Source organism: Cebidichthys violaceus, unplaced genomic scaffold (assembly GCF_023349555.1).
Source record: "Cebidichthys violaceus isolate CVI_PGR_0920_01 unplaced genomic scaffold, fCebVio1.0.p SCAF_15, whole genome shotgun sequence".
Taxonomy (NCBI): Eukaryota; Metazoa; Chordata; class Actinopteri; order Perciformes; family Stichaeidae; genus Cebidichthys; species Cebidichthys violaceus.
The window spans coordinates 13,725,774-13,745,075 of NW_027176318.1; the positions used below are offsets into that span (position 1 = coordinate 13,725,774).

Below are 19,302 nucleotides of genomic sequence, written 5' to 3' on the forward strand. Positions count from 1 at the left end.
GGATTATGTAAAGATTTTCATTTTGAATGTTCTAATAAAAAGCTGTAGAAAGCTGTTTTTGTATTTCATTCATTGGATCTTGACATTTGACTCTTGATTGATTGCCTTGACTCAACTTAACCACAACAGTCCACTGACACACCTGACTTACAAAGCAAAGAACATGTTTCTATTCAGGGCCTTCATTGTTCTTACATTTGTAGAGTCATCGCTTTTAAGAATACAATGAATTGATTCTACAGCCATGCGTCTCTGTGAGGCTGAGCTTAATGCTAATGTCACAATAACATTGCAAACATAGAGCATGCAGGTGTAACGTTCACCATGATTACCATCTTAGTTTAGCTTTTCAGCATGCTAATCTTGTTTTAAACAGGAGTAAATCAAGTACAATTGAGGACGATGGGAATTTCATTAAGAAGTTAAATTGATTTATAATTGTATCATTTTAATTAATTAAAAAAATGAACGAGGATTTGGAATGGATGCAACGATGTACGCGCATGCATCCACAAGTGCGCGCACACACACACACACACACACACACACACACACACACACACACAGAAATACAATAGTATTTCCGGTAGCTTAGAGTGAGCCTTTTAAACCCACGTTTAGGGTGCTGGTCCTCTCAACAGAGTCCACTATGTTGCAGCGTCATGTTTCTACAGTAGCCCAGAACGGACAAACCAAACACTGACTCTAGAGAGAGCCTTTTGTGTGTTTATGTTTCCTGCAGGCCACCGCGGTCCTCTGCTTGAGAAGAAGAGTGAGCGTCGGGAGTATTCAGTTGGTTTCACTCTGCGACCTCGCCGCTGAATCCACGCACCCCGTGTGTTTGATTTATCGTGTGAATTTTTCCTTTCATCTATTTTTCTTGCTGTTCACGTTGCAAAATTGCCACCTTCCAGGGAGCATACGAATAGTATCAATGTTAAAATGTTTCTGTTTCAAAGGGAAAGAAAGTTTAGTCTTAAATGTCTCTCTCTGCAGGATTTTGACTTAGAGGAAATACATGTATTTGTCTCTGTTGTTGCTCTCGGGTCGTTGACCCCACACCGAGATGCACAGGTGGTCTCATCATGCCAGAGGTGAGTCACATACATTCAGTTTCTTTGTCTTTGATGTTTCCATCTGCCTGTTCAACAGCATCACAAACTGCGTCCTCCAAAAGAATCCTGAAGATGAAACCCCTCTCTATCATTCTGACCTTCATGAAGACGGGCTGTATTCTAGAACGCTTCTATTAGATTGCATTTGTTTCAGCTAAATGCACACATAGCAAACTGGCAACCGGCTGTAGAAACACAGTTTGGTTTTTTCACAGTTGCGTCACACATACAGTTGCCACTAGGTGGCACAAAAGTCCAGTCTAACGTTAGAGACCCGGTCTGCTGGGTCACTCACTGCTTCACAACTTCACATTTACTCCGGCAGAAAATATGAAGTCACACTTCATTTCTGTTCACGTGGGCACTGTGGAGTCCCGCTGGACGCCTTCGATACACACTAAAGACATCAAGAAAGGGTCCAAAGTTTGGGATCGTTTCAAGCTGAAACAAGATACTTAGTATAGTATGTCATGAAAAATGTTAGTATAGTATTTAATATAAAAGTCATAGTATTTAATATAAAAGTCATAGTATAGTGTTTCATATAAAAGTCATAGTATTTTGTATAAAAGTCATAGTATTTAATATAAAAGTCATAGTATAGTATTTAATATAAAAGTCATAGTATTTAATATAAAAGTCATAGTATAGTGTTTCATGAAATATTTTAGTATATTAGTGTGTTTATTGTCAACAAGTCTACAAAAATAGCACGGATGTATGTATACCTTATTAAAGTAATTATTTCTTATCCGACTACTCAATTTATCGATGGAAAATAATCTAAAATAATCGATGGCTGCAGCCATAATACAGGATTACCTTAAACTTAATATCATGTTTTCCTCCCAACGAATTGCTGTGCAGCTGTGGTGAAGGACCTTCTGAGAACAAACAAATAAGTAGTAAAGGCTACACTGTGGACCGTGGGTCACATCTCAAAGTTGACAACATGAGGGCAGTCTAAGCTGAACCAAAGCTGCACATACAGCTTAAAGCCCGGCCAAGAGGTTGAGTTGAGTAACACCAGATCAGCAGCAGCAGTTTCAGCAAACAGTCGCAGTAAAACAAATCTATTTCAGAGGATAAAGCTGGTGGTCTTTTAGATTTTTGATTGTAAAATCAGCTGTGGTTATCTGCTGCTCTATTCTGAGAAACGTGAAGTCCATTAGTCCTGGCTTTATTCAATATTCACCTTTTTATTGTGAAAATATGCATAAGATTTAAATTACAGAGCAAACAGATTGAGTCAATGGAGGAAACACAGAAGGCTTTGAATGAGGGCCAAGATGCAAGTATGCTAAAACACTCATTTCTCATTTCAGAGATTCATAAAACATGTTCAAAACGGGCTAAAGTTTGTTTTTCACGCTCTTTAATTCCATAACCCTAACCCATAAAGAGGTTTTGAAGCTCAGCTGGACTGCAGGGAAACATGTCTCCGACTCTCAACGTGAGGCGTGAAGCTGGAGTCGTGGCCGGCGGCTTCGTCGGCGGGACACGTGTCTGTACCGAAGCTGTTCGTCCCGTAATAGCGTCTCCTCAAGCTGTGGAAGACCTCAGCGAGAAACACCCGACCGTCCGCCTCGTACGCGCTGACGTCCGTCTGCTCCGGAGGCAGGCGGCCGCTGGCGATCAGCTCCCCGAAGGCCTGACGAGGCAGAGCTCAGAGTTTAAAATGTGAGTTTGACAGTGAAGCGACGGGACGTGTGGAACATGTTACCTGACAGACGGGCTCCTCCAGGTGGTTCCCCCAGATGTAAACGTGGTTCAGGGTTGTGTTGACCGTCAAAGCATGAGCCAAAGACAGCAGACCCGCCGTCCTGATGTTGTTACCGCTGACAGACAGCCTGACAGACACAAACTGTGTTCACTTATCTTCTGTAAAAGCTCCCAGCTGATGAGATGAGTAATCATTTAGTCACCTACAAAGTATTTCAAAAATGGTATATTTTGTAAAATAAGTTTTATAAACTGGATACGTTCTAAAAGTCCTAAAATGTGTGAATTACTGGAAACCTTCAAATCCTCAGGCCTCTAAAAATCCTTAATATAGAACAAGCTGGATGATCAAACTTCTTCAGACCTTTTTAAAATCATTCAACCAAGTGAAAAACTGGATAATTTCTCCTCTTCAGACCCTGAAAAACACTGAAAAATAAGTAGAAATCCGGATATTTTCTCCTCTTCAGACCTCGCTAAAGGCTGCTAAGACCCTTAAAATATATATATTTTTTTTAAAGTCCTAAAAACTCCTCAGGCTGCTAAAAATCCTTAAAGTAAAACAAACTATGTAAAAATAAACTATAGATACTTTAACCTCTTCCTATCTCTAGAATACTTAAAATAAGAAAAATGTGAAATACTCAATACTTTCTCCTCCTCAGACCATTAAAAAACCTTAAACTAAGTAAAAAAAAACTTGATATTTTCTCCTCTTCAGACCTTAAAAAAGGAAAAGGAAAAGGAAAAACTTGATACTTTTACCTCCTAAGACCTTTAAAAAAAACTTAAATTTAGAAAATAAATGGAGCTCACTCCTCTTCAGGTCGCTAAAAACCCTTAGACTAAGTGAAATACCTAATACCCTCTCCTCTTCGAACCTTTAAAACCCCTTAAAATGAGTAACAGCTGGATGTTCTGGACTCACTCTCTCAGGACGCAGCCCGGCCAGGCGACGGCCTCGCTCAGGTACACGCCGCCCTCATCTTCAATCCAATTGGACGACAGATCTACGACCTCCAGGGTCCGGTTCTTCTTCAGCAGGTCGGCTAGATGACGCACGCCGTCGCGAGTCACCCGGTTACTGCGCACGCAAAAACACAAAGACACGATCGGGAGGATAAGAGCAGAGACTCGCCTCCATTCATCCAGAAGAGCAGGAGGAACAGCGTCGATGTGGAGGGTGTTCGTGTCTCTCACCAGCGGAGGTCCAGGTAGCGCAGGCTGCCGTTGAGCCTTAGGCCTCCGGTCAGCCTCTCCATCCCCGTGTCGGTCATCTCCATCTTCCCCAGGTGGAGCTCCACCAGGCTGCTGTTCACCGCCAGCATCTCAGAGACGTGCACCGCCCACTCCTCCTGAGAGACCATCTATATTATCTGCTCATGTACACCTGGAAACGATTACCGACGCTCTGTGTTCGTGACCTTTTGACCTGTAGCTCGTACCTGGTGGCTGAAGAGCAGCGGCCGGCTGATGTCCACAGAGCGAAGAGTCTGGTTGCTTTTCAAGACGATGGAGAACGCTATCACGCTCTGAGTGTCCTGTAGATGAGGATGACTCTCCTCTTGTGGTTACTCATTGTACCAAATGTACCAGCGTCAGGGACACTATACTCTTTATATATGTGTCTGTGTGTGTGTGTGTGTGTCTGTGTGTGTGTGTGTGTGTGTGTCTACCAGGTCACAGTGGGCCAGCTCCAGCTCCCTCAGGGTGCTGTTCACCTGCAGCATGCTGGCCAGGTGCATGGCTCCACTGTTCTCTATCTTATTGTTGGACAGTCTGAGCGAGAGCAAGGTGCTGTTACACTACAGAGAGAGGGTCATATATTAGTTATATTAATAACTAATATGTTCCTTCATCACCTTCACCTGCTGCCACAAACACTCACTAGGGCACCGAATGTGTATTACTCCACCCCTGAAATTAGTCCCCAACAAAAGCACTATTTCCTCCTTTGAGTAACAAAAAAAATAAAAACAAGAAATTATTTATTTATGTCTGGACAGATTTAAATCCTCAGTAGGAACCAATGGGCTTGAAGCTGGAGACAGGAAGTCAGACGGTATTAAGAGACGCACTAACACATTTTTTTTTTTTTGGTCTTTTCTTCGTGATTTGTTGACAGTAAGTAAAAGCAGAAACCTGCAGGCTCTTGGCGAGAACTTCAGCTCCGTCTCTCCGGATGTCGTTGAACATCAAGTCCAGAGAGCGCAGAGATGAGCTGTCCTCCTGCTCGGTGAAAACACAAAGATAAACATGAATAATATGAAATAAAGATACAGAATCTAATCAATAACATCCTCCATGTCCTGCTCACCTGTAGGAGGTCAACCAGGTGTCCAACCCCTTCGTCTGTTATGTTGTTGTAGCTGACATCAAGACCTGTGGATACAAACAAAACTACTTTCAGATTGTTTAAAATAAAGATAATTAAAAGTGTCCTGCTTAGTTCAGGTTAACCTAAACCCGACTGCTCACCTGTCACACTCGTGTGGTTTCTCAAACATTTTGAGAGAGCAAGAACGTCTCCGTCATCAAGTCGCTGGACGTCTCTCGGACGGTTGTTTCCTCTCAGTTCTATTGTGACACTACTGCCAGGGGGGGGGGAGAAAGAGAGAGAGAGGGGAGAGAGAAAGAGAGAGAGAGAGAGAGGGGGGGGGGAAGAGAGAGAGAGGGGGGGAGAGATAGAGAGAGAGGGATGGGAGAGGGGGGGAGAGAAAGAGAGAGAGAGGGAGGAGAGAGGGGGGAAGAGAGAAAGAGAGTGAAAAAGAGAGAGAGGGTGGAGAGAGAAATAGGGGGAGAGAGGAGAAAGAGAGAAAATACATTTAACCACTTACTCCGTTCCCGTCGTCTTCTCTAGAACGTGTAAGACGTGTGGATTTATTTCTATCTCGTGTTCTGCGCACACAGCGGCGTAAAACTCAGACATGTTTTCTCTGGACATCGTCCACCCTGCAAGTGGAGTTTGAGTTTCTATGGCAACAAGGGAAGATGGCGTCTCGCGAAGGACAAACGAGAAAATAACGAGAAAAAAAACAAAACTTCACAACATTCAATTCACGTTGAGATCATTTTCATAACACGAAATGTCTTCTTAATGTCGTAATACATGAATACAGCCCAAAGTAGAAGCCACGATCTTAAAGCAGTTGTGACACAAAGACGTCTGTGAATCAAAATGTGTATTAATTCAAAGTGAATTACTTATTTTTGTTCCTAATCCTATATTTGTTGCGATCGTAATCCACCTCACTCCCGTCCGTTGGCCGGACGTGGCGGTGTTCATCTTGAAGCGACCCGAACTCTCTTTGCTTTGAACGTCGAAGTCTCGCGAGAACCACTGACGTCACGGGATAATGGCTGAAGATCGCGGATATTAGAAGGTACTTTTATTTACTTTGTGCTGGATTAAATCAAAAGTACATTAGCACGTGCGATGTGTTATAATCAATGGCGCGGTTTTGGCACGACTCGTCGTGTGAAATAAGCCGAATTCTGACATTTTGTGTCGACATTTTGTGTCGCCGGTTACAAACCGTCGAACCTTCGAAATAAGAGCACAATGTTTTTTTTCCGCGCTTTTCGCCACTACCAAAAAAACACAGTTAGCTTCGTACATTTCACCCACGCTGGTTTAACGATTAACCGCAATAATCGCTCCTCGCGTGGCTTGCACAGTACACGACGTATTCACCTATCTACGTGTAGCGACAGACCACCATTAGGAGTCAGTTTAAGCTATCTACGACACCGCTGTTAGCATTAGCATTAGCATTGAGGCCTGCTCAGGAAGCAGGCGGGAGCTTTTATTTTCCAAAACTACTTCTTTTCCATCTCACCTGTCAAAGCTGCTGATTCTAGAGACTTATATCCATCGATTCGAGTGTTTGTATCGATGATGAATGTATTATTTTTAATGCTTTAATTATGCTCCATTGATTGCCTACTTACACCTATTGTTACTCTTGTTTTTTGCATTGTTAGTTAATTTAAACTTTGCACTACTGTTTAGTTAGTTCATTTAATATTATTCTATTTCATTGTATATACAGTGCATTTTTTACACTTCATATGTTTTATTCTTTTATTTGTATTGTATATATTGTGCATTTTTATACTCAATATTTTTATTTTTACTCTATTACTTTATTTTGATTTGCTTTACCTGTACCATAATGCTGCTGTAGCGAACTAATGTCCCCTTGCAGGATTAATAAAGTATCTATCTATCTATCTATCTATCTATCCATCCATCTATCTATTATCTATCTATTCATAACTATCTCTAACAGAGAAAGCTACAAATTTAGGAGTTAAAGAACGAGGCGGTGAAGCAGAGACACTACTGAGAGTAAGTTGGTACGTTTATAATGTGCTTCAAGGTCATATTTGATATTATTTTAATTTAATTGAGATATTATGTTTGTGTTGTTCCTATCAAACCATATTCAATTTTAATTGTAGGACCATAAATGTATCTTTTCATGTTAGTTTATTTAAAGGCCTGAATAGGTATTTAATACTCTTTAATAAAGTACTTAAAAACTACCAAGGGAATATTATTTATGGGCAATATTGCTGCAATCAACTTGAATCAATGTACAATTTACATAGCAAACAAGGTATTACAGTAGTACACCAAAGACACGGTAAACAACCAAAAAAAATTTAAATATTGCACATGCAAAAAAGATTACAAAGACATGAAAATGAAGTGATAAATCATAATATATATATAACCCTAAATGCAACAGTACTATCTACATCCGTTACGGATTTAACCCTTTTTCTTGTTCTAGTCGTGTTGAAGCGGTTCTTTTCACATTTCCTGGCGTTGGAGCGGATGTGAGACAGGTCCTTCAGAATCCTGTCTGTCTGACCGTAGAGCTCCATTGTTGTCCAAAAATAACGTAGAAACAACAAGCAATGAGCCGCACGGTTTCTTCCTGTTTGATCATCTTTGTTAAGTACAGTTGTACCGGCTGTTTAGGGAATTATTGAGCCTTTTTAAAATATAATTTAGAGTAAAATAATTCAACTTTATGTCTGTAAGCTGTGTTTAAAGCTTTATCTAAAGGTAAGGACAGACTAACGTTTTAGATTTTGGCTTTTATTGACATTAAGAAAAATGGATAACAGTAACTTTGAAGAAACATTAAAAAGAAAATCAGAAACATTTAAATTTGTCGCGTTAAGAATTGTTAATTGTTTTGATTTTCATCCTCAGTTACACAAAATTTACCCTTTTGGAGTTAGAAATGTCTTATTAGTTTTATAGAATGGTGTAGAATAACGCTCTGGTGATCTCTTTGTCGTGTTAGAGACGTTACAATATGATGACAGTCATTTGTGTTTGGCCGTGTCAGTGCAGCAGACGTCCACTGTTTGCTTTAAGTACACAAGTGTTCAAACAGACTTATTAAAACCGTCACATAAATCAAACCGTAAACATCTTGTAGCAGCAATAATTAAACAGATTGTGTTTTCCTTTTGTGGTTCATGAGGCTGATTTCTCCTGAAATTAAACTCTTTCTCAGTTGGTTGTATCCTCCTGCAGCGCCCCCCAGAGGACGACGCCTCAACGAGAGGAGTAATATAACCACAGTGGCGTTAATGTGTCTCCTCTATCGTTTGGCAGCAGCGGAGATGGCTCAGGTCACCAATCACGGGAAGCTGCTGCTGCAGCGCTTACATCAGCAGCGGGAGATGGACTTCCTGTGCGATATAACCATCATGGTGCGAGACGTGGAGTTCAGAGCCCACCGCAACATCCTGGCTGCGTTCAGCAAGTACTTCTCCACCCAGGCGGAAAAGGGCCAGGACATCACGACGCTGGACCCCGAGAAGGTCAGCCGCTACGCTCTGGAGAAGCTGTTGGAGTTCATCTACACCGGACAGATGAACCTCAGCAGGTAAAAAAACTGCATCAAATGCAGCTTCTTTTTTTTTAGATTCAACGATTTGTCAAGTAGCTCGAAAGAATAAAATGTTTGTTTTTTCAGCACCAGACAAGCAGCTGTGCGTCGAGCGGCCGTGTTCCTGGGAATATCAGAGGCCACAAAGTATCTGGTGGAGACCCCCCACTGGGCCGAGCTCAGCGAAACGTCCCAGTCGGAGATGGATAAAGAAGCCGGTCTCTCTCCTCCCAGTCCGGCCTCTCCCGGCAGCCCTTCCTCACCGGTCCCCCTGTCCATCATCTCCATCGCGGGGGAGAGTCAGGAGGAGGGGGCGGCGGCGGCGGCGGCCGGCGGAGGAGGAGAGCAGGGCGAGGAGGCCGGCTATGTGGATGTGGAAGAGGGAGAGAAGAGCGACGACGAGTACACCCCCGTCACGCCGAAGAGCGCTGGAAGAGGAACGGGAAGGAAGAGAGGCAGGCCGAAGAGATTTAGCGGCGAGAAGGTGGAGCCGAGCAGCTCGGCCGACGGCACACCCAAAACCCAGGGCTACAGGGGGAGGGGGAGGGGCCGAGGGAGGGGGAGAGGTAGAGGAAGGGGGAGGGGGAGAGGGAGAGGCACTATTAAAACAGAGGATCTGTTTTTGGAGGATTCTGACGGGAGCGTGAAGGATTTCGGGGACTTCTCCGAAGACTGGAGTCCCTCTCGGGAGGACGACGACGAAGACTTCCTGGCGAAGAAGCCCCGGCTGAGCGGTGGGAGGGGGCGGGGCCGCGGGAGGGGGCGTGGTAGAGGGCGGGGCAGGAGGAAGATGGCGGAAGAGGAGGAGGAGGGAGAGGAAGGGGAGAGCGGCGAGGCGGGGTCGGACGACGACATGATGGGAATGATGATGGGGGAGGACGACGAGGACGACGAGGACATGGACATCGGGGAACAAGATCCGTCGGAGATGGACGAGCTGTCGCTGTCGTGCACCGAGTGCAACAAGCTGTTCAAAGACGTGAGCAGCCTGCGGAGACACGAGAAGATCCACAAGGGCCTGAAGCCCTTCGTCTGCATCTTCTGCTCCAAAAACTTCCGGCAAGCCACCCAGCTGAAGACTCACCTGCGCATCCACACAGGTGAGCTGAGCGACGACCAGTGAACGGAAATAACTTAGGGTTTGGTTTGGTTTCTCTGACATTTTGGGTACGATCGTCCTGAAGAAGGAAGGACACTTTATAATTAGCAATTATATTTCTATTCAACTTTTATTTCCAGACACGTGAGTCCATATACAACAAAAACAAAAACAGCAACAACTAAATACAATACGAGGACACCAAGACAATCAATTCTAGCTCAAGTTGACGTCTTTAAATGTTTTGTTTCGTCCGACCAAAAACCCTCCAAATATTCAGTTTAAAGCACAGAAAAGAGCAAATCCTCCCGTTTGAGAGGCAAACAATTGATCATATTTGTCTTGTTTTCTGTCACCCAACTAAAGATTGTCCTCATTATATTTTAGTGGAGGAATCCTGAAATACAGATCAGCTCGGCGAGAATTAGAGGAAATAATCACATTTTTGGGAAGACGAGCAGCGGTGCTTCTACGTCACACAGAGTGAAGGGATTTATTCAAATCGTCCTCTATTAACTACAGTTCACTGATGATGAGCCGCAGCAGGATGCATGATTTGTTTGTAGTAGTTATTAATCAGAGCAGCATGTCACAGTGTCAGTAACAGAAAACACCGCTATAGTAGAGGACCAGTAATATCAAATACCAGAGACATCGAGTTGACGTCAACAAGTGTTTTCTGACTTTGTGTCTTCGGCGTTTCGTTGCAGGCGAGAAGCCGTTCAACTGCTCCAAGTGCGACAAGTGTTTCGCTCAGAAGTGTCAGCTGGTCGCTCACTGCCGGATGCACCACGGAGAGGAGAAGCCGTACACCTGCGAGCGCTGCGGCTTCAAGTTTGCTACCTCGTCCAACTACAAGATACACATCAGGTACATGCAAAATACACATCAGGTACATGCAAAATACACCTCAGGGTACATGCGAAATACACATCAGGTACATGCAAAATACACCTCAGGGTACATGCGAAATACACATCAGGTACATGCAAAATACACCTCAGGGTACATGCGAAATACACATCAGGTACATGCAAAATACACATCAGAGTACATGCAAAATACACATCAGGTACATGCAAAATACACATCAAAGTACATGCAAAATACACATCAGAGTACATGCAAAATACACATCAGGTACATGCAAAATACACATCAGGTACATGCAAAATACACCTCAGGGTACATGCGAAATACACATCAGGTACATGCAAAATACACATCAGGTACATGCAAAATACACATCAGGTACATGCAAAATACACATCAAAGTACATGCGAAATACACATCAGGTACATGCAAAATACACATCAGGGTACATGCAAAATACACCTCAGGTACATGCAAAATACACATCAAAGTACATGCAAAATACACATCAGGTTACATGCAAAATACACATCAGTGTGTGTGTGTGTGTGTGTGTGTGTGTGTGTGTGTGTGTGTGTGTGTGTGTGTTGTTTTGTTTCAGAGTGTGTTTGATCCCATTTTCACTTCGGTGTTCCTTTTATTTTAGCATTTATCTGAAGAATGTAACATTGTGCTGGGAGAGAAACAGTATTGTATCGACGCAACCCTGACTCTGTGTGTGTGTGTGTGTGTGTGTGTGTGTGTGTGTGTGTGTGTGTGTGTGTGTGTGTGTGTGTGTGTGTGTGTGTGTGTGTGTGTCCTCAGACTGCACAGCGGGGAGAAACCCTACGTGTGTGACATCTGCGGCCAGGCGTTTGCTCAGTCCAGCACGCTGACGTATCACAAGCGGCGACACACGGGAGAGAAACCGTACCAGTGCGACCTGTGCGGCATGTCCTTCTCCGTCTCCTCGTCGCTCATCGCACACGCTCGAAAACACACCGGTGAGAGGCTTTCTTCTTCTTCTCCTTTAGTTATGTTTAATATCTTTTTATTATGTTTGTTTTCAGTCCAGACGATGGTTTAAATTTGGGAGCAAAGAGTGACTCAAACCAATCAGTAACTGTTTATGGATCCTTTATTGGCTGAAAGACTGAATAGCATATTAAGTAAATTAATTATGGTTCCCTCTGTGGATCAGAGTGACTGAATATCTTGTAAAGAAGCTTTTTAATTAACAGTGTTTGATTTAATTTCAAACCTGATTTGTTTTTAGTCTAGAGGACACGATTCATTCTCATTATCTGCCTCATTTTGGTTTATTTAGGAAAATAAAAGTTTAATGATATCTGATACATAAAAGTATGATTCATCATTTCAAGTGTTGATTATAAAAATAAATGTTATTTCTTCAGCTGGCTAGAATTTCACGGTGTGATTATTTTATGTGTTTTTCTATTTCAGGTGAGACTCCGTACAAATGTGCGCAGTGTGAAGGAAGTTTTGTGACGTCTTCTGAACTGAAGAAACACATGAGGCGACTTCACCCAGGTGAGTTTTTACAATTTTACAGATTAGAGAACTTCTTGTATTGCTGCTCAAGACAGACTGTTTGTCTACATACAACAATAATGCGATGTGGTGTGTGTGTGTGTGTGTGTGTGTGTGTGTGTGTGTGTGTGTGTGTGTGTGTGTGTGTGTGTGTGTGTTCAGAGGGGAACAATGGAGTGCAGTGCCTGCTGTGTGGAAACCGCTTTGCCAGCGTGAAGAACATGATCAAACACCAGGAGAAGGCTCACGCTGACGAAGTGCGGCAACACAAGGAGAGAGCCAGAGCAGGTGAGTGTGTGTGTGTGAGAGAGAGAGAGAGAGAGAGAGAGAGAGAGAGAGAGAGAGAGAGAGAGAGAGAGAGAGAGAGAGAGAGAGAGAGAGAGAGAGATTCTAAAATGCTATTATGTGTAACGTATGAGACAAATGATGTTTGGTATCAGAATTATTTTTCTGTCGTTATGGTGCACTGTCCCTTTAAGAGAAACCACTGATTTAAATTTAAAGCAGGCGTGTTGTTTTAAGGCCTTTAAACACTAGGGGGCGTTTTTTTTCTTATTTCAATATATTTATTATTTCTCTCCTAACATATGTTTACAAATTTCACATACTTTTGTGTGGTTTTGTACATATTTCAGAGCGTTAAAGACAAATATTTAGATTTCTAATAGATTTAAAGTAAAAGCTCTAAATGAACGTCATACAAAAAGTATCTAAATATTAATAAAGTAGTTTAAATTAGGTACTTAAAAATAAAAAATAAAATGGCAACTGAGGCTCTCCGTAGTTTGAACTAAGACGGCAAACTTTATTACTTCTTTCAACCGTGACCACATCCACTCCTTCCTTCCCTTCTTACCTTTCACAATAAAAGCCCTACACACTGTGTAACTGTTCACCAGAGAGAGAACTCACATTCACTCCTTCTTAAAGTAAAACTATCTTAAAGTAGCTTTAGACTAAACGACAGTTTACCTCAGACAGCATCCTGCTAGTTAGTCCTCTAGCCAAACCTTGTGTTGATCGCTGACGGCTTTAATATTTTTCATTTTTCACCTGTTTGGTATCTTTGTCTTGTTGTGTGTGTGTGTGTGTGTGTGTGTGTGTGTGTGTGTGTGTGTGTGTGTGTGTGTGTGCGTGCGTGCGTGCGTGCGTGCGTGTGTGTGTGAGCAGTCGTCCTCCTGGCCTCCAGTCATCCCGTGGCTTTCGTCCAGAGCAAACTCACCCAGGAGAACAAAAGCATGGCCTCCATCCCGGAAGGCGGAGAGCCACCGAACCCCGAACCGACCACCCCCAACCCCAAAGCCCCGCCTCCGTCTGCAGCCGCCACCGCCGCCATCATTCAGGACTTCAAGGCGGAGCCCTCTCACACCGCCATCACCGGCGCAGCTGCCGCCGCCGCCGACCAGGAGACCTACGAAGCGGACCAGGAGCAGACCATCAACTCGGACACGCTCCACGCTCTGGTGGAGCAGCTGCGGCCGCCGCCGTCTCCGGCCCAGAGCCTGGAGCAGATCGTCATCATCAGGACGGTGGACAACGGCGAGCACAACGCTCCTCAGCAGTGAGTCGTTAAACGGACTGTCGCTCTGCTGCACGTCAAAGTTCATTTTTCATACTTTCGTCCGTTATTTTTCCGGTGATAATAAGGCTTCACTTTCCACGTCGATGGATGTGAACAAACCTTGCTTAGAAAACGAAGGTGAAACGGGGAAATTATTGACCAAATTCCCCGTCGCGAAACGTCCGTCATCGACTTCCTGTTTCACGTTTTGACCCGTCTCACTTGCCGTAGTTGCAGTGAGGGATAATTGCCAACATTTCAGGTTTCTCCTCCAAACACATGAGCTACTGGTTTGTTTACAGCCGGTCTGAGTGAGTTTAATGCCGTTATTACGCGTAGAAACTACAAAAACAGGACTTTTGAGTTGTAATTGTAGCTGAACCTTTTTCACACAAAGCATTTTTGGAGTTGTTGTTCCCAAACAGAGAGCACAACGCACAACACATTGAGCCCTTTTCATGTAGTTCCTGGTCCCTCAAAGTGCTTTTCGATGGCCCAGGAACTGACGAGGTCGAGTTGTTTTATTGGATCTGGAGTCGGCTACTTCCTGTGTGCAGAATTCACTCTCTAACAGCTTCCGTTTAAACACCACAGTCAACAGTATTTAGACAACAGTGACACTTTGTAATCCCTTTAGTGGTGGAATTTACTAAATGTTCATAAGGGGGGGGGGCACTGATCCTGAACCTGATCCTGATCCTGATGAGAGGATTAAGAGTCTGAGGCGAGACAGATTTAATACAGATTCTTCTCAATGTTTCAAACGTCGGTTCAGTCGTTGGTGTCGAGCCACAGATCTTATTTTTTTTGTCATTTTTCGACACAGAAATCTTGTTTTGTGAAACTCGAGTGGCTCTGAGCACCACATGCATCTAACTGATATAAAGGTGTGAAACGTCGCTCTGTTTTCTCCCCTCATGACTTCTGATTTTCAGACTTTCTCAGCTACTTAAACTCCAAACACCTGGAGACTAACAGCCAGAGTCTGTGACGCTGACGGGCAGCTCTGATTGGATGGAGAATCTAATATCAATAGACGTTGATCAGATGAATATGTCTCATTGTTTTCATAGATGGCGTAGTCGGTAGGCGACGAGCTGTGATTTTATTTGTCATAAAGTGACGTGATGATGGTTTTATTAATGTAATCATCACTCTGTTCGTGCAAACTAGCTTTTTGTTTCCGTGTTATTTAGTTTGTTTTTGTTGTTTTTAGCAGAAGAGTTTGAAAACTGCATTTTATTTCGATCAACCTTTTTTTGTGTCATGCTTTTCTTTCTTTTTTTTATTTTGGATCAAAACGTCTGCATTACTTGTACAGAAATGTGAATCACACAAACAAGTTAACCGCTGTCTAAAAAGTACAACAGGAAAATAAAATTAAACAGAACGTGTGTTTGTCTCTGTGACTGTTGAGGAATAAATGATTATTGATGATACTTATTGTTTTATGTCTTTGTGTTTTTAAAAGCATCAACAGTTCAGAAACATTTAAAACATTCAACTTTGATAACATTTTACAAATGAAGTGCTCAGAATGAAATACAGCAGTTATAATTCAATGATGCAAAGACTTATATAATAGTAATAATTTCCCCAAAAACATGAGGAACTTTAACTTAGTGTTGATTCTGGCGCCCCCTGTGGACTAAAGTGGTAGTGTCTCTGAGCACCAGAGTCCCTTCAGAAAACCTAATTTTACTGCAGCAGGGGTGTGACAGTCTGCCCCTCTCAGTCCTGGTTCTGGTTCTCCCGTGCCTCCCTTCCGTCCAGCGGGTCCAGCAATATGTCCTGGGTCTCCAGCAGCGTGGTGTCGGTGTCGGCTCCCAGAGAGGAGAAGCTCTGCTCCTGGAGGAGGAGGAGGAGGAGGAGGAGATGCTGTTGCTGCTGCCGGAATCTGGGTCTGTCCAGGGTGGACCGGTCTCTGCTGGAGGATCTGGGTCTGTCCAGGGTGGACCGGTCTCTGCTGGAGGATCTGGGTCTGTCCAGGGTGGACCGGTCTCATATTCTATCAGAGTAATGAGTAACTGTTCTTAAAGACTACACGTCTCTGGTGGTAAAAGTGTGTTTGCATTATCTTTAGTGTGAACGTGTTTCAGCTCTGACGTTAACCACAAGAAGAGATTAGAGACAGAAATGTCGAGCAGCTGGTCCAGGATCAGAGTGTCGACTCACCACAGGTTTATTATGATTATCGTTTTATACATCGACAGACCAGGAAGAGTTACACTTCCTGCATTAAAATGTTGCTTAATGCACTTAGGCACCTCGGTTCCTGTGTGTGTGTGTGTGTGTGTGTGTGTGTGTGTGTGTGTGTGTGTGTGTGTGTGTGTGTGAGTGTGTGTGAGAGAGAGTATGAGAGACAGTTTGAATATGAGATAACAGGTTTCACTGTCTCTATAACTTTACATCAATGATGATGTGGCTCAAAGAGGCACTCTGTCTGTCTGTCCATCCGTCCTCCTGTCCACACACACACACACACACACACACACACACACACACACACACACACACATTGAAACTCTCATTTATCTCCATATTTTATAAAACCATGAAATGATTTCCAGATTCCTTCACAGACACTCAGCTTGTTTTTTTAAGGGACACATTATTCTCTCCATTGACCTACATTGTGCCGTGTTGTTGTTGTTGTTGTTGTAGGTGCAACTCTTTTCTTACATTTAAACCCTTTAATATGTTTATATACATATACATGTATGTATAATGCATACATTTAAATTCCTTGGTTTTCAAATGGAGATCTGTTGGACACAAGTTATTTCATAGGACTCCAGTGCATCAGGAGAACATGATCGTGATGTCATAGATCACCAGAGCCGCAATGAGTCAATAAATAAAGTTATTAATATTAGACTTTATTAAACTCTGCATGCTCTCCGGTTCTGGAAACCACGAAGGAATCTGTATGAATGTTCTTAACTATGCAACAAAATACAGCAGTTCTCCCGTTGAAGCTCCCACATTACCGGAGACAGAAAGGTCTCAGGAGGTTTCTGTCTCTCCTCTTCCTCCCTCTCACACTTTCTCTCCCTCTTCTCTCCCACATAAACACAGAGCTCCTGACACATTAATGATGTGCTGCAGCTGATTGCAGGCTTCAGCTCTGCATAGAAAAAGAACATGTGTGTGTTTTCTAACCATAAATCATTGTAATGTTGCTTTAATATTCCTGCAGGGGACTTAAAGTTAAGAAGTGTTTCCTCTCATCTGCCACGACACCAAACCTCTGTGGTGTTTATCTAAGAGCTTTATCTCTCATATGCATGATATCACTCTGAACACACATGATGTGAGCTGTGTGCCTCTTCTGTTGGGAAGCTGCAGGCGTGGTTTAACGGAGGAAACCGCTGGTTGTCATCAGCTGCAGCAAGTCAGAGAAAAGCAACGCAAGTGCATCCGGAAGTCACGCGAGTTACCCTTCAAAATAAACATGTTAATGCAAAAGAAAAATGTAATTATCTTCATTTCTTATCGTTATTTTTGTTTTGTTTGTATTATTATAGTTTACAGACATTGAATAAAACACAGTGTTAAAATATAAAATATATAAATATATAAAATAAATATTTTTGAAAACTGTCTGATGTCTTTTCTACCTGCGGCCATCAAACTATTTAACTCCTCCCCCTTTCTGCAGAAAGGACACTTACAACAATAATAACCACATAATGTAACATATTACATTTCAACTTCATGTGCAATATTATTTTCATTAATCTATGTGTCAATATAACTTTCTACTACTCTTTAAATATAATATCTCTCTCAATATTACTTTTCTATTTTAGTTTCCATTAGACTGTTATTAAGGTGTTATTATCACTTCTTATACACTTTATATTTTTACTGTATTTATTCTTTGTTGTTGTATTTTACTTTTTCTATTTTAATTGAATTTTTGACATTATTTATGTATCTTACTCTTATTACTATTATGTTCTATTTTGCAATGTATCAGTATTATTTCTTTTACACTTAATAATTGAACTTCTGTTGTTCATATATGTCTACATTGTTATTTTATTGTTTCTTCTGGCACAATAATTTCCTTTAGGATTAATAAATTTATATCTCATCTTATCTTATATTCAGTATGGTATATTTATCCAGTATTTAGCATAATGCATGGTGTATACGTTATTATAATTTGAGGGGGAAAGTCTTTTGGCTTCACGTTTAATGCAGATGAAAGACAGCAGGCTATGGAGACACGTGCACACGTTTACCTGGTAATCTGATGAGGTGTAATGTCATGGGGAAAGAAAACACGTCGCACTTGTGCACTTATTACCAACGTTGTTTTACCAGAGAGCTGCACAAGAAATAAAACACGTGACATCATGTCCTCAGTTTGGATAAGAAGTTATTATAAAAATAAAAATAATCGTCCTTTCTCTGCTCATCTATATTCTGCAATGATGATAAAAGATTACAATTAAAGTCATAGTCCATCTTCTCCATGCCGTTGATGAATTTGTGCAGTGATGTGACTCAGCTAAATGTAACTACAGACATGAGTATTGATTTCAGGCGTCAGCCCTCAAGTACCTTAAATGTAATTGTAACTTCAAGCTGCTGACTGAGAAGGACCATCAACGTTTGTTTCATGTTGAAACATCTCATGACACATACCGGCTATTAATAACAAATTGATTTACTTATTTACATGAATTAATAAAAGTTTGTTGTTTTGGTCTTAGTCGACTAAGATTTCTATATTGTATTATTATTATTATTATTACCATTATTATTATTATCATTATTATTACTATCATTATTATTATTAGTAGTAGTATCCTATTATTCTTATTATCATTATTATTATTACTATTGTTATTATTATTATTATTATTATTATTATTATTATTATATACTACATCATTATATTATATTATATATTAAATTGTCATGACAATGTGGAGGCGGGAAATTCCAACCTTCCTGATCCACTGACACTGAAAGAGAGTTTTATTGTGAAGGTGGATTCACAGGAAGTCCATTTGTTACTCATTGCCGCGAGTTTACACACCTGGTGGACGTGGAGACCAGCTCAGAGCTCTTCCAGTCACTCAAACCAGCAGCTGCTGTCGCTTCAGTTCACGTGAGCAGGTAAGAAATAAACCATCATTTCACAGTTTACCCGCGCGCTTAATCTCACAGTCATTCTGCTGTATGTGTGTGCGCGTGTCTGTATGTGTGTGTGTTTTGGGGATTTAACCATCTCAGTGTTTGGTGAAGTTTGCGCTTGTTGTGGCGGCGCGCAGGTGCGTAAAACGCGTGATTAGCGGTCATTTGCGCGTAAAGTTAGCGCGTAATCTGTGGAGCGGCGACGCGGTGGAGACGCGGTGTTGATGTTGCGGGAGTCTCTTTTTTTTTTTTTTCTTGGCACGTGAAGGCATCCGTCCTGCTTTTCCGCAGTGGCGTCGGTGTGCGGCTGGATTGCAGTGGCCAGATATCGCATT

At 42.2% G+C, this 19,302-nt stretch overlaps 3 protein-coding genes across 9 annotated transcripts in view; 2 read left to right on the top strand and 1 right to left on the bottom strand.

Moving 5' to 3' along the window:
- Positions 1-2,309: 2,309 nt before the first annotated feature.
- lrrc34 (leucine rich repeat containing 34) lies at positions 2,310-5,881 on the bottom strand. 4 transcript variants are annotated; one of them, XM_068710192.1, is made up of 10 exons: positions 5,675-5,881; positions 5,316-5,425; positions 5,155-5,237; positions 4,980-5,066; positions 4,514-4,642; positions 4,283-4,378; positions 4,038-4,192; positions 3,766-3,921; positions 2,839-2,965; positions 2,310-2,766 (listed from the first exon to the last, which is right to left on the bottom strand). In XM_068710192.1, exons 1-10 carry the CDS (start codon positions 5,779-5,781, stop codon positions 2,530-2,532), a joined length of 1,287 nt encoding a protein of 428 aa, XP_068566293.1. In that variant the 5' UTR covers positions 5,782-5,881; the 3' UTR covers positions 2,310-2,529. The 4 variants fall into 4 exon arrangements, with proteins under 4 accessions (XP_068566293.1, XP_068566294.1, XP_068566292.1 ...); XM_068710193.1 differs by having other exon boundaries at positions 5,155-5,219; positions 5,316-5,428; XM_068710191.1 differs by having other exon boundaries at positions 4,038-4,189; positions 5,316-5,428.
- Positions 5,882-6,157: 276 nt separating this feature from the next.
- Positions 6,158-15,255, top strand: mynn (myoneurin). 4 transcript variants are annotated; one of them, XM_068710196.1, is made up of 9 exons: positions 6,176-6,220; positions 7,130-7,196; positions 8,476-8,749; positions 8,840-9,852; positions 10,562-10,721; positions 11,530-11,708; positions 12,169-12,255; positions 12,418-12,543; positions 13,426-15,255. In XM_068710196.1, exons 3-9 carry the CDS (start codon positions 8,484-8,486, stop codon positions 13,818-13,820), a joined length of 2,226 nt encoding a protein of 741 aa, XP_068566297.1. In that variant the 5' UTR covers positions 6,176-6,220; positions 7,130-7,196; positions 8,476-8,483; the 3' UTR covers positions 13,821-15,255. The 4 variants fall into 4 exon arrangements, with proteins under 4 accessions (XP_068566299.1, XP_068566297.1, XP_068566298.1 ...); XM_068710197.1 differs by having other exon boundaries at positions 8,479-8,749; XM_068710195.1 differs by having other exon boundaries at positions 7,130-7,188.
- A 3,634-nt stretch (positions 15,256-18,889) lies between these two features.
- Positions 18,890-19,302, top strand: part of pld1b (phospholipase D1b) — a 36,752-nt gene continuing 36,339 nt past the window's right edge. The window contains exon 1 of the mRNA XM_068710200.1: positions 18,890-18,949. The gene's annotated coding sequence lies outside the window, so the exon portion shown is untranslated. The remainder of the gene's footprint in view (positions 18,950-19,302) is intronic.

Excerpts from the sequence above, each read along its gene's own strand:
- lrrc34 (XM_068710190.1), bottom strand. The coding sequence starts at position 5,781 with ATGTCCAGAGAAAACATGTCTGAGTTTTACGCCGCTGTGTGCGCAGAA. Across the intron at positions 5,067-5,154 it reads ACCTGGTTGACCTCCTACAG|GAGGACAGCTCATCTCTGCG; the intron begins GTGAGCAGGACA and ends TTCACCGAGCAG. Across the intron at positions 4,643-4,979 it reads TTCTCGCCAAGAGCCTGCAG|TGTAACAGCACCTTGCTCTC; the intron begins GTTTCTGCTTTT and ends CTCTCTCTGTAG.
- mynn (XM_068710198.1), top strand. The coding sequence starts at position 8,484 with ATGGCTCAGGTCACCAATCACGGGAAGCTGCTGCTGCAGCGCTTACAT. Across the intron at positions 8,750-8,839 it reads GGACAGATGAACCTCAGCAG|CACCAGACAAGCAGCTGTGC; the intron begins GTAAAAAAACTG and ends TTGTTTTTTCAG. Across the intron at positions 9,853-10,561 it reads TCACCTGCGCATCCACACAG|GCGAGAAGCCGTTCAACTGC; the intron begins GTGAGCTGAGCG and ends GTTTCGTTGCAG.